The following is a 12,878-nucleotide window of genomic DNA, read 5'->3' on the forward strand; positions in this document are numbered from 1 at the left end:
ATGTCAAACAACATGTTAGTTCAGGCACTGTTTAGACATAGCTTTATCCCAGCTGATGCGTTGCGATTCTGGTTGGTTGTGTCTGTGTAGTTATTGTACTGAATACCGTAACAGTAACAATTGTTAGCTTGTAACAGATGTTACCCCCCCCCCCAAAAAAAAAAAAAAAAAAAATCTAAATAGATATATTTTTGTGCAGTTTTGGCAAATTGAGGAAAAGGTCTAAGACTGCAATCAAAATGCTCAGTGACGTATAAAACTGAACAAACTGCTGTTACTTTGCGCCATGAGCACAGATGTTTCTTCTGGGGCAATTCCAGTATATAAGATAGTTCTTGGGGGGTCCTGTCAAGCTACCTTCTCTTCCCTCATTCTCCTTTTCCCTCCAAAAAATTGCTGTAATTTTAGTGTCTCTACATTTATTAACCTGGTGTGCAAAAATGTCAAATGACAGCTTTCCAGGAGGAGAAACGAGACTACTCATCGCTGTTCAGGCCACAGGGGAACACAAGGGAATTTCATGCCCTGTGACTCAGAAAGAAAAGCTGAGAGGGATTTTGTTTTAATTTTCTTGTATTTCAATCTTGGCTTTCCCTCAACTTCTCCCTGCATTCAGTAATCTACTTTTTAAGTTTACAAACCATTCAGAGTCTTAAATTACTGGCATCACAGTGGCTTCTCTGGCTAGACTATATTGGTGGTGGAAGGCACCACCCTTGATTCCTCAAGATTTTCATGTAAGAAAGAAAAATGTCCTGGAGAATACATGCCCTCTATCTAGGGGCTACTTTTCTAAGGAATTTAATTTGTGACCTAGAGGTTTTCCTTGACAAATTGGGTAGCACGGAAACATGCTATGTTCAAACTAGTTTTTGGGGCAGATTTGTTCTGTAGGTAGATGTTGCAGCTCTCTCAAACACTGTATACTAAGATTGACAGACAGTCTGGGAAAAAAAAAAAGTTACTGGTTTTTAAATTGTATTTTTTTTACAGTTTGTTCTTAAACAAAAAGGTTTTAGTGCAGGAATCCATGCAGACGTGCAGTGTGAGAGTTCTCTGAAACTGTGCTGTAATTTGAGAGATACATGAACAAAGTCTCTCTGTGTAGACTGTAGCTGCATGAAATTTTATTTCTTTAATGCATAAGCCATTTTTGACAACCATTTTTCTGTGAATGTTAGGATATTAACATCTCATCAATTAAAAAAAATAAAATTAAAAGGGCATACTATTGCCAGGTATCTTATCTTATCCAAGGGCAGATGGAGAATGCTTGCTGCCTGCTAATAAAGAGGAACTGTACAAAGCCAAATTGTGCCATTAGTTGTTAGTTTTGTGACTGGGAGATGAAGTCTGAGACTACAGGAAGTAAGAAGCTGGCAGCTGTACATTGGTAGCTGAGTATCTTCTGATGCAGAGTCAGAAATTGAGGCTGTGAAATGTTAATTGGTGTGCTAGGAAAGGGGTGAGCATTGTGGCTTAGTTGATTAAGATGGTGCAACATTAAAAAATGTCAGATGGAGAGGTTACTTAGATCTGTGTTTAATCATCTAGATGTTACTGTTTCTGAAATGGTAATTCAGCTTCTTCTGTAAAATTTTCAATAATTAGTAAGTATAACTTTTAATTAATGTTCTTTTCAGCCTGCAATATATTAAATTTATTGTTCCCAAGTTATTACAGTAAACATTAGAAGTCACAGCAGCCATTTGCTGCAAAACAACTTGTTAAGGAATTGTATGCAGACTTCAAAAGAACAGCTTCACCATTTTAATCAACATAAGTCACCCAGAACTAAGGGTATATTTCAAATTCAGCTATTTATTCTAAGAAATACTGGTACCTTGAAATTGTTGCAATTAATTCTCTGTGTGTTGCCACCACTTATTTCAACAGGTGACTGAGCTAGAGTGTGTGAGCAGTCAAGCCAATGCAGTCCACACACATAAAACAGAATTAAACCAGACAATACAGGAATTAGAATCTACGCTGAAGAAAAAAGAAGAGGTACTTGCTAATGTTTGTTTTGGCTTTTTTGTTACATCTATTCTTAAGGCATTCAATATTAATCTTGCAATGGCTAGCAAATGTTGTGGTACTTCCTTTTAATTTTTCAGATTACTTGAAATGATTAATATTTTTCCTTCTACATCTGTCCAATATAAAGCAAGGTATCTGAAGAACAAAAAAATATATATTTTTTTCTTTGCTTCTGCTCTTTGCAAAAGTAAGTCTTCATTGAGGCACATGTGGTTTTTTTAGAGCAATCACCACACTGATGCTGTCCACACTGACTAAGAAGGGAAGCAGTCATAAGCATGCTTTCCTTTTTCTGGAGAGAGAGGTTTGGAGCAAGAAATATATCAATGCCATTTTTCAGGCCAATCTGTTTTTCAGTCTATGTTAATATAGCTGACTTTTATGATCCCTAATATAAGCCCTCTCCTTCAAAGCGTGCCAAAACCCCAGCCTGTAACTTGGATGATATTTATTGTGCCATCTGCCTTGGGCTCAGTCAGCAACAGGAAAATACAAAGAATTGGAGTAACACGTGCACTGGCAGGGGTCCTAGAGGAAAACAGATTTGTGCCACAGAACAACTGGGGATTGCCCCTTTATGGATGGGAAGAAGGAGGTGGAGGGGGCCACGTATGATGGTTTGCTTGCCCTGTTTAAGACTAGATCCCTTGAGCCCTACATGGGCACAGACAAGGCACGCACTGGTATGTACATTTGGAGGGCCAGTGTGTCCCACAGGGTCTCCAGCTGTGTTGTTGTTAGCTGTTTCTGAGAAGGATGCAGGAGAAGCTCTCCTAGGAGCAAGCAGAACATCCTCCCAAAATGGAGGAAAGCCTTCTTCAAGCTCCCTCAGACACGAGATTAGCCTTAGGTTGGTAATGATTCCCATTTTGGTGCCCTTGCTCTTTCAAATTATGCTGAGTTGCTGAACGCAGAGATACCTTTCCGAGAGGTATTCTGGAAGGTAAATATGCCCCTGTAGGGAGAAATATTTGTTAGCTTTAAGTTTTTTATAGAAATCAATGGTTAAGGCTGGCAATTTTTTGATGCTCAGCCCTGCTGCTAGTGACATAATAAGCAGCGCACAGATGAGAACTGGATTTTTCTCATGAAAAAATGGGGGAGGATAGATTATAACAGAACATAAAAAACAAAATTGTTTCTCAAATTACAAGGACCCTTAATATTCCAAGAAAAAAAAAAATCAAGTCTTTTGTATGGAAAGGAGGCTTAGACTTGCATGACAAAGAAAATACTTATCTTTATTTTTTATTCACAATGGGATTGTCTTTTGGGGACTGTGATTCAGGAGTATTGGGAGCAGAGCTTAAATGTCACGTGCTAAGATAGGCAGTAGCCAGTTGCCAGTTTTGGTATCATTGCTATGGAGAGGAAGAAGCAGCCAGCTTACCTGTACTGAAGCCAATCCAAATAATGTGTTGCTAAAGAAGTTGTTTCTTCTCCTTCAGGAAATAGAAAGATTGAAACAAGAAATTGACAACGCCAGAGAGCTCCAGGCACAGAGGGATTCTTTGACCCAGAAGTTACAGGTGAGCTATAGTGCATCATCTTAATTTAGGTAGAAGGGCAAAATGATCTTCAAGTGAGCAGTTTACATCAGCAACTTCTGCTGTATTGATCGAAGCTTCTGGGTAAATACGTAAGTAGTAAAGTGGTGGGTCAAGATGCTTCTGGGGAATTAGTACCACAATTTCTACCTGGGGTAAGTCATTATTTTTTCACTGAGGGAACAGAACCAAGTTTCATTTATAATGCCACCGAACTCCACCCAGCTCTGAGGCAAGCAGATGTCCTTCATCAATACATGTTGTGGGCAGTTCTGGTCTCATTTTCACAGCAATGCCTTGTCATAGGTCTTGTGTGCCACTAAACTATCAGGCTTGTTGATAGGCATCATGTTGGGATGAGTCTATATTCAGCTTCTAAGCATTCTCTGATAAAGGTTAGAGTGTTCTTGCAGAATACAGACTTTAAAAACAGAATTTGACATTTTATTTTGAGGATTATATATAATTATTTAGAATATTTTTTTTGTTTGTTTTTGTTTGTATTACTTTGTTTTGTTGTGGTTTGTTTTTTGTTTTTCTTCTTTTTTTCTGGGTTGATCCTTCACTGTGTGTATAGCCAGATACCTCAGCCTACTGGAAGCAGTGCTATGTCTGAGCTCCTGTCCTTCTGTTGCTGGGCTGACCAGCCAGCACGGACATGCCCCCCTTAGTAAGAATCAGCTTTCTGATTGAGGCTGACCCAGAGCTGAGATGGGTTTAAACTCTGAATTCAGACATCAGAGTTTTGATACAGCTGGAAACTCAGGCTCCAAATCCAAAGTGCTGAAATGTGACCATCACTATTCTGCATCTTGACCTAAATCGTGGCAAAAACAAGCTCTGCCACAGCTAAAAGATCATCAAGCAGATATTCTTTGAAATGCGATATGTGAATTGAAACTTTCTTGAATCTCATTTTAACCTACAGAATAAACCACATTAGAACAAAATTACTGTATTCATTCTCCCCCATTCTTAAGTCAAATTATTTGTAAAAAAAAACTATGTTATTACAGTGCTTCTTTGAAGATTGTTTTGAATATACCTGAGCTTGCCTGTTTCACTATTCCAAAAATTGTTGCTGACTTTAAGCATGGGAGTTTTCAGATGAAAAGGAACTTATATGAGTGACTTAAAAATGAGCTTATAATGAAAGAAATTGTTCTAGCAGTGGCATATGTAATAATATCAGCATAATATCACATGAAAAGTAATAATGAGCTGAGAAATAGCTATCCCTAGCAAGCAGAGTTATGAGAGACTAGCAAAAGGCTAAAGATCTTTGAGAATCTGTAAATCCTAACATTTTATTAATAATTGTACTTCACAAAGATTGTAGCTTCCTTTTGAAATATATATTTATCTTAGGAACCAAATGGATGTATTATGTACATAGGTCCATATGTCACATTGTAGGTGATCACTTTCTCAAAATGGTTAGGATCTGACATAAAAGTTGCCGTTCTTCAGGTTAAAGCTTATTACTGACCTGATTCAGCTCTTACAAAAGATCTTAAGTCTTTGCGTACTGAAGTACTCATCCTGCTTCGACAGCAGTGGCCTTCTCCAAGCCAGTTCACCCTGCACCTGTGATGTCAGACATATGGTGTTTTCTTCCGTAGCTCTGGTCTGACCATCCCACGTCTGTTCTCTTCGTTGACTCATTGTCTGTTTTCAGAGTGATTGTCTCCAGGGTCTGTATCTGTTCATCAAACACTTTTCTCTTCCGCTTCGTTTTTCATCCTCTTGTGTTCACAAATGGATTATGTAACTCTATAATATTTTGGAATACCACCTATATGAAAAACAGTATACAAAGAAATTATTATTTCAAGGTATGTCACATTTCTGAAACATTTATATCAGGGAATGAATTTGAAATCTGTCACTGAGAAATCTCAGTGAACAGCAGTATGTTATCACTGCAAAGGGTAAGTATCAGGGCCCTTGTTACTTAATAGTTTAATTAATTAAGACATCTCAATCAGTCATGATCAGTGTGACTCTCACAGCAAGTCAGGATATCTTTATTACCGTGCCTGATCCCTAAATACAGCTGTTGTGTATGATTTGAATATTTAATTCTGATCTTTTATCTGACTTCCACAAGAGATTATTACAGTGTGAATAGCAAAAATTACTTATTAATAATTTATTTATTTTCTAAAAGAAAATGATTTGTGAGAAGTGATTATTCCTGCTGTAGGAGCTTGAAAAAAACAGTGTACAATAAACCATGTAAAGGGCCTGAATGGATCAGAAGAGTAGGCTTATTGCCCTGTGAGATTAACTGCAAATAAAGTGAAATGACACAAGTAGGGGAATGGATTATGTTACGTGGATAGCTCTCCCCTTCTTCCATTAAGAAGCAGCAATTCTGAGGAAGACTGTAATAGGAAGCTGCACATGATCCAGACATGAACTTGTAATTTAATACTACTATATAAAACTAATCAAGGGTAAGATGTCAGGATCACAAGTAAAATTTGGTAAGCAGTGTTTTCCAGAAACCAAGAGTGGGCTTGAACAGTCAGTATTGTGTGAAATACCGAAAGGGCTGTGCCACCCAGCAGAACTGAGGGGACACTGAGCCCCCTTTCCATGCCACACAAGGTCACTTTGCCGTGGAGGGCCCGAATCCCTGTGGCCCTGAAGCCATGTAGCACGTGCCAGCGTTTGGTGTGGAGGTCAGGTGTAGGCCCAGCGAGGGACAGCCTGCAGCAGGTACTGACAGGGTTACAGTCACCTAGCTTGTTTGCTCCTAACACCTGTGAGGAAGCTGATCATTGCCTAAGCACACACCTGTTTCAATTTACGTAGTTTCTACAAGCTCACCCTTTCAGCTAGTTTCCTTTAATCCCTTGGCAGCTATTTTATCTGTGTGAAACAGATTAAAATAATCTTTCTCTTGATCCTGGCGGCAAGGGGTAATGCCTGCTCTCAGCTCTGTTGTTCGAGGCCAGTGGCCAAAAATCTGTCATTTTTACCTTGCCCCTTTACAAACAAGCAGTAGGTGAGGCACTCTGGTTTTGAGGAGATGTGGCTGCATGAAACAAGTTGGTCTGAAAACTGAGAGCAGCTCCATTGAAGCTGTGTGACAAACCTGCTGTAAAGGCTGGCAGAATTTAAAAAATGTCACTGCACATAAATAATAATTCAGTATGCGCTTTTCTGGAAAATGGCTGCTTAGGGTGTATGGTGTACCAAGTGCACTGTCCCAGTGCTGCCTTCGAAAGTGGTTTTCTTAGCTGAAATTAAGAAATTATTATCTGCCCCTGCAGCAGAGCGGCCCTGAGCACTCCTCCAAGCACTGACGGTGGTCTCAGCCTGACCACTGTGCTGCAGACCTCGCCGACAGGGCAGCCAGATGGGACACACAGCCTGTACTTGAGGCTTTAAGTATTCTACAAGTGGTTTCACCTTGACCAGTCTTGCTCGGTTTTATTCCAGTCCTAATTTTCAGTGTGAAAAGGTGTATAACGTGGGACAGAACTAAGGTGGTACTCCTCCGTACATAAAGCAGTGATCTGGATGGGCTTCTGTGTGAGTCCATCTGATGGGGACTGATGTCCTTGAGCAATCCACGTAGTCTAAATAAGGAGAGTTTTGAACTTAAGTAATCCTTTGAGAAGCTGTTTTCACTAGGTGGCATATTTCTGAATGGCAGAAGTGATGACTAAATACATTGTGCACTGAGTAAATTTTATCTCTGTTCAAACGAATCTGTCCTTCAGATGAATTATTGAAAAAATGGAGGAAAGGATATTTTCTCAATCCAAATAATAATCTGGGCTCTGGTTTTGGAAACTTCAAGGGGTCACAAATTATTCTAAAAACAAAAGTAGTGCATGAATGCCAGGAGGAGGTTAAACTGCTTTCTGTTTGTAGATAACGCATTAACATGTTATGTATTTTCTCTGAAGGAAGTAGAAATTCGAAACAAAGACCTGGAAGGCCAGCTGTCTGATCTAGAGCAACGTCTGGAGAAAAGTCAGAATGAGCAAGAAGCTTTTCGCAATAACTTGAAGACACTTTTAGAAATTCTTGATGGAAAAATATTTGAACTAACAGAGTTACGGGATAACTTGGCCAAGCTGATAGAATGCAGCTAAAGAAAATGGGATTTCAGTGCCAATCAGCTTAAAGATGCACTGTCTCTCTATGTAGGACTGTGTTGGGCTCTGCATCAAAGTTGCACAAAATTAGAAAATGCTCCTCTGAGAGGGCTTGTTTTAAATTTGAGTCATATTTCAATGTAAAATTTAGAACTCAGCTTGTAGCTAGTTGAAGAAAAAGAAACAACGAACAAAACAAAAAACTTGAATTACAAATTACCTCCTTGTACATTATTGGCCATAGATAACTTGAAAGATATTAACAGTAATTGAATGCAATCCTTTTCTAATTATCCAGTGATGGAAGAATTAGCAGTGTCCCAGGTCACATCCCCTTTTTGTGATAGACACAATATAGGTTATTTGCTGTTTTATTTATTTAAAATATTTAATTGCTGTGTTTTGTGCAAGAAGTTAGTGATGACAGCCCTGTATTTTGTTGTTCTTAATAATTTCTCAGGATACTTTGCACTGTGGAGAAACAGTGCCATTACCAATTTATTCTTGCCAGGGGTGAGAGAGAGTTGCATCTTTAATTGAAATGAAGTTATTAACTGCTTGTGTAAAGTTCTTCCTTTTGGGGTACTTCAGTTGGTTGGTCAGTTGGTGGTTGTTTTTTTTGCTTGTTTGTTTGTTGCTTTTGTTTTTGCCTTTTTTTTTTTTTAATTTATTTACTTATATAAAAGACCGTATTTGTTTATGGAATTTATGCAAGCGTTCTACAATATTGTCCAATGTAAGGTTTACTCTTTCACATGAATTTCATGTAATTACAGTGAGATACTATCTTCCACTAAATTGTATTTTGAAGCCAACCAATGATGGCAGGTGAGTCCCCCACGAAAAAAAAAAAAAAAAAAAAAAAGAAGGAAAGAAAGAAAGAAAAAAAAAGAAATGAGAACTTTAAATGTAAAATTTAACATGCACAGGTAACAAGAAATAGCAAGCCAGTCATTTGTTTTCTGGCCTTGCTGCGTGTATCAAATATGTATGTTGAATTAACTGTTAGCCTGTTCTGCAGGAGACTTTTTCAGAATGTCACATGAATTTCAGGTTTTGTTATAATGGCTTATGGGGAGCACTGTTTATTATAGACTGCATTAAGAGCATAGAGCTATTGCAAGGGATTACTCATATACTGAACTTGTCCTGCCAAGAAAGCTGTTTCTAGAAGTTTTGTTGTCATAACAAATTGAAATGGAGACATGTTTACTCTTTTATGGGTCTTCATATCACATCTTTATTGAAATGACACCAGGCAATATTCTGAACTGTTAACTAAATGTTTAAAAACAGGAAATAATTGAATTCAATTATCCTCAGTGAGCAGGTTTTAAAGTTGTTCTGATGTAATTTTAACAGACTTTTGGCAAACACACATTTCTTTATATAACAGATTTCTTTAAAAAAAAACACACACACAACTCTTTGAAAGGTAAGCCAAGTGTCATGTGTCTCGCATCAAAGTACATTCTTGCCATAAATTGCTTGTAACTTTGAAGAGGGCTTTTTTAAAAGGTACGAATGAGTGTCAGACTTCAGAGTCGAAAGATGCACTGACCTTTGTTTGCTCCCCAAATTATTTGAATGTTAAACATGAAATCTAGCTGCTTATTAAATTTGTACAACACAATGTTCTCCACTTAGAGACTGCTATTGATAACTAGGAAAGTTTGTTTTATGTGTGTACTGTATGTATATACCATATAATACACACAAGTTATCATTTATATTAGAAATACATGCTTTATTTCTAAGATATTGTTTTTTTTTCTTTACCAGTGATTTATCAGGTGTCCCCTGACTAGTCAGGAAAATGGTTTAGGTCAAATGCTAAACCACCATGTATTATACTGTATGTAATGTACACAATGTTTAAGTTTTATCCATATTTTTAGGGTATTTTCTCACCTATTTTATTTATTAATGGGGTGGGGGGAGCTTGATTCAGCGTGCTACTGGTTGAAAACTTTGTGGTGAGCTACATGTTTTTCATTTGGTGGATTTTAGGCAATGGTGTGTACATCTTCATCAGGTCCACATGAGCTAGTTTCGCCAGGTTTTAATTTGCCTTGGTGATGTTTGGCCCTGATTCTCCTGTCACTTGTGCTGCTGTAAACCAGATGTGTCTCTGATGTGCTGTCAGCAACATTCAGTTGGCATAACATTTGTGGAAGTGCAAGGAAAATCTGGCCCATTAATGCTCGATGGACGTATAAGGATGAAGAAACTAAAAACAAAAGAAAGTTGATGATGGAATAAATGTAATATTATTTTTAATGATATTATTATTGACATTTTTAAAGATATGATGTCATTTACATGTGGGAAAATAGTGGACAGAAATATTTCCACTTAAATTTTGTGAATATGTGTGGTACATGAGTATTTCTATGTATACGTACACACACATATGTATATAAAGAACATGGAAAAATTTAGATGTGCACATTTTTAATATTTTCCTATTGAAATTAAATTTTAAATTGGAAATTGATATTTGAGAATTTCTTTTCTCATTCAGTAGATATGCTTCATTTCATTTTTTACAATTACTGAGGGCTGCACCTTTGAATTCCTAAATAGTTGTCAAACATAAATATGGGGATATGGTGGACATACGTGCACATATAAATAAAATCTGAATGCTAAGAGGATTTTTAATGTTTATTTACAGTAGTTGAGTGTTTAATAACTGAAACCTAAAGTTCATACTTGGGCGGTTAGACCTACTATAGCCTCTCCAATTCTGTTCTAAGATAGTATTTTGCCTGTTTGAAACGTTATTTTTCCCAGAGGCAGGTATTAAGAATTGTATTTATCATTGACGAAACTATGGGGATGTATATACCTGAAGACAGTGTTGAGTACTGTAGCATGAAAACATGAACTTGCACGGGAGAGGCAAACAGTCACATTGCATATAATTTGTTTTATGGCAACTACAGTCATGTAAAAAAAAAAAAAAAAAAAAGCAAAAAGAATTACAGAAAAAAAATAAAAACAGAAACACCTAACAAAAACTAAAGAAAAGTCATAAAATACCATTTTATTTTGAAATACATTTGCTGTTCTCTGGAGAATGTACTTTTATTCTTTATTTTTTTTCTTTAAATCTTTTTCAAGTATGTGCAAGTGATAGCAGCAGCTACCTTAATCTTTCAGGTGCTACTGGATTTTGCATTAGCTTGTTATGTTGTGAAATCCTGACTTTGACATAAAAGATTTTTGTAAGTATATCCCCGTCTGGATAGTTAGTTTTTGAGTGTCTTGTTCATAATCCAACTGCCTCAATGATCCAGAAACTTCATTTTTCTATGTGGACAAAGTAAAGTGTGTGAATTCATGTCTGTTACAGACTGGGAATTTCTTTTCCTGGCTAATATACCCAGGAAAGAGGAGAACAAAATGAACTGATAATGTGGAAATATTGTTATGTGGTCTCTACAAAAACACATTTTCAGGTAAAATATAAATAAATAAAGGGCTAAACCAGATGTTACACAAACAAGTATCGTTTAATGCTACTGGTGGCATTCCCAGGACAATTCCTTTAACAAAAACCGTACAGGAATGAACGATGCATCAATTAAAGATGAATATTTTGGGATGTGTCTTGTCAGTTGTGGAAGGTTTCTGTTTTCTGTTAATTTTTCTACTATTTAGGGACTAACTCCATGTTAGCCCCTTCAATAAGGGGATAAATCTTACTTTTTTAATCATCTTTCATATTCTGTACTGAAGCGGCTTTTGAACAGTGATCTGTGAACACCACATTCGTTAGGAGGTTCATTTCAAAGGCAAAAATCAAAATATTTTTTTTCAGAAATACAGCATGGAAAGAGGGCTGGGATGTTGCAGATCTCAATTCTCTGCAGCACTGTGGGTGTTAACAAAAGCACTCAACTTGGTTGGTTAAAGAAATCTTGGATCTTGAGGCCAAATATCAGTCCAGTAGGGAGATTAAGTTTGGATGTCAAAGACAATTGAGAAAAACAAACATCAAGAAACTCCAGCGAAATGTGTGTAGTCTCGGTAACTGAACATGACAATTAAGTGCACAGTTCTATGCTGATTTTTTTTTTTTTTTTGGGAAATAGACCTGACCGTGCAAAACAATGTTCAGATCATCTTGTTTACATTTTCTCAATAATGCTGCATGTGTGCACTACCTCTGAATGGTGCTAAGCAGAGAACATATTTTACGGAGTAGTAGACATTTTCTAAAATATCGATTTTTGCTTTATAGAATTAGTTCCTTGGCTTACTCCACTTACTTCAGATAAGTACAATGAATTTCACCCGTTCTGTTAAACGTTCAGAAGCAACAAATGGAGTTTAGTTTGATCCTAGAGTCAGCTCAGCTCACCTCCGCCGTCCTGGCTAAGCAACGCAGCCAGCAGGCAGGTGCAGTGGTTGGCATCGCAGTGCCTGCAACAGCTCTGGGTCGTGGGGTGGGTTTGTGCTCACTGTCACGGGGTCTCACAGCTTGCCTGCCACAACCTCTCAGGGACTTGCAGCTGTCAGTGCTGCCTCTGCACTGGTGGCAGCTCCTCCTAGGACCAAAGAAACACAGGCCTAGTTTATACATGCTTTCTCCCTCCTAGCCTGGTCCTGCATAAGCTCAGCTTGGCTGGAACAACACGTCTGGTAGTTTGTGTCCTTTTCAAATGCCAGTTCTTATTCTGATGGGCATGGGAAGGAGGAATGACTATCAAAGACATTACAGATTGGGGGGGGGGGGGGGGGATATGTAGAATTGTCAAAAGGATTCCCTTAGATGGCACCAGTAGCTGTAAAACAGGCAAGAAAGTTTTTCACAGCAGAGGACAGACCATCTGAACCATGCAGCAGTGACAGAAAGTTTGTTAAACTGTGTCCTGCTTCCTCTAGGTCATCACATCATGCCAATATTGAGCACATCTGACTTGCCCTGAAACTATACTGCTTCCTGAGGTCAGCGTTATTAGGCTTTATAAACAGAGCCAAATCCTGGCAGTCTGCAAACCCCACTCATTTCCAATCTTTCATCTTCACAAGTCTAGAGGTTTGCTGTTGGTATTAGGCACTTGCAGCAGGTGAAGACACTTCCTATTTTTCCTGCCCTCAGCTCCTACCATCTGTGGTGTTTGTGAAACAAAGTTCTGAGCTGGGTTTAGGAGGGGTTTCTCACTCT

The 12,878-nt window shown here is 37.9% G+C and overlaps 1 protein-coding gene across 3 annotated transcripts in view; it reads left to right on the forward strand.

Moving 5' to 3' along the window:
* The window catches only part of HOMER1 (homer scaffold protein 1), an 87,005-nt gene extending 76,651 nt beyond the window's left edge, over positions 1 to 10,354 (forward strand). For all 3 annotated transcript variants that reach the window (XM_084503237.1, XM_084503236.1, XM_084503238.1), the window contains 3 exons: positions 1,897 to 2,007; positions 3,489 to 3,569; positions 7,511 to 10,354. In XM_084503237.1, coding sequence (XP_084359363.1) covers positions 1,897 to 2,007; positions 3,489 to 3,569; positions 7,511 to 7,699 — 381 coding nt within the window. In that variant the 3' untranslated portion in view covers positions 7,700 to 10,354. The remainder of the gene's footprint in view (positions 1 to 1,896; positions 2,008 to 3,488; positions 3,570 to 7,510) is intronic.
* The last annotated feature ends 2,524 nt before the right edge of the window (positions 10,355 to 12,878 follow it).

The sequence above is a fragment of the Aythya ferina genome (genome assembly GCF_964211825.1).
Source record: "Aythya ferina genome assembly, chromosome: Z".
Lineage (NCBI taxonomy): Eukaryota > Metazoa > Chordata > Aves > Anseriformes > Anatidae > Aythya > Aythya ferina.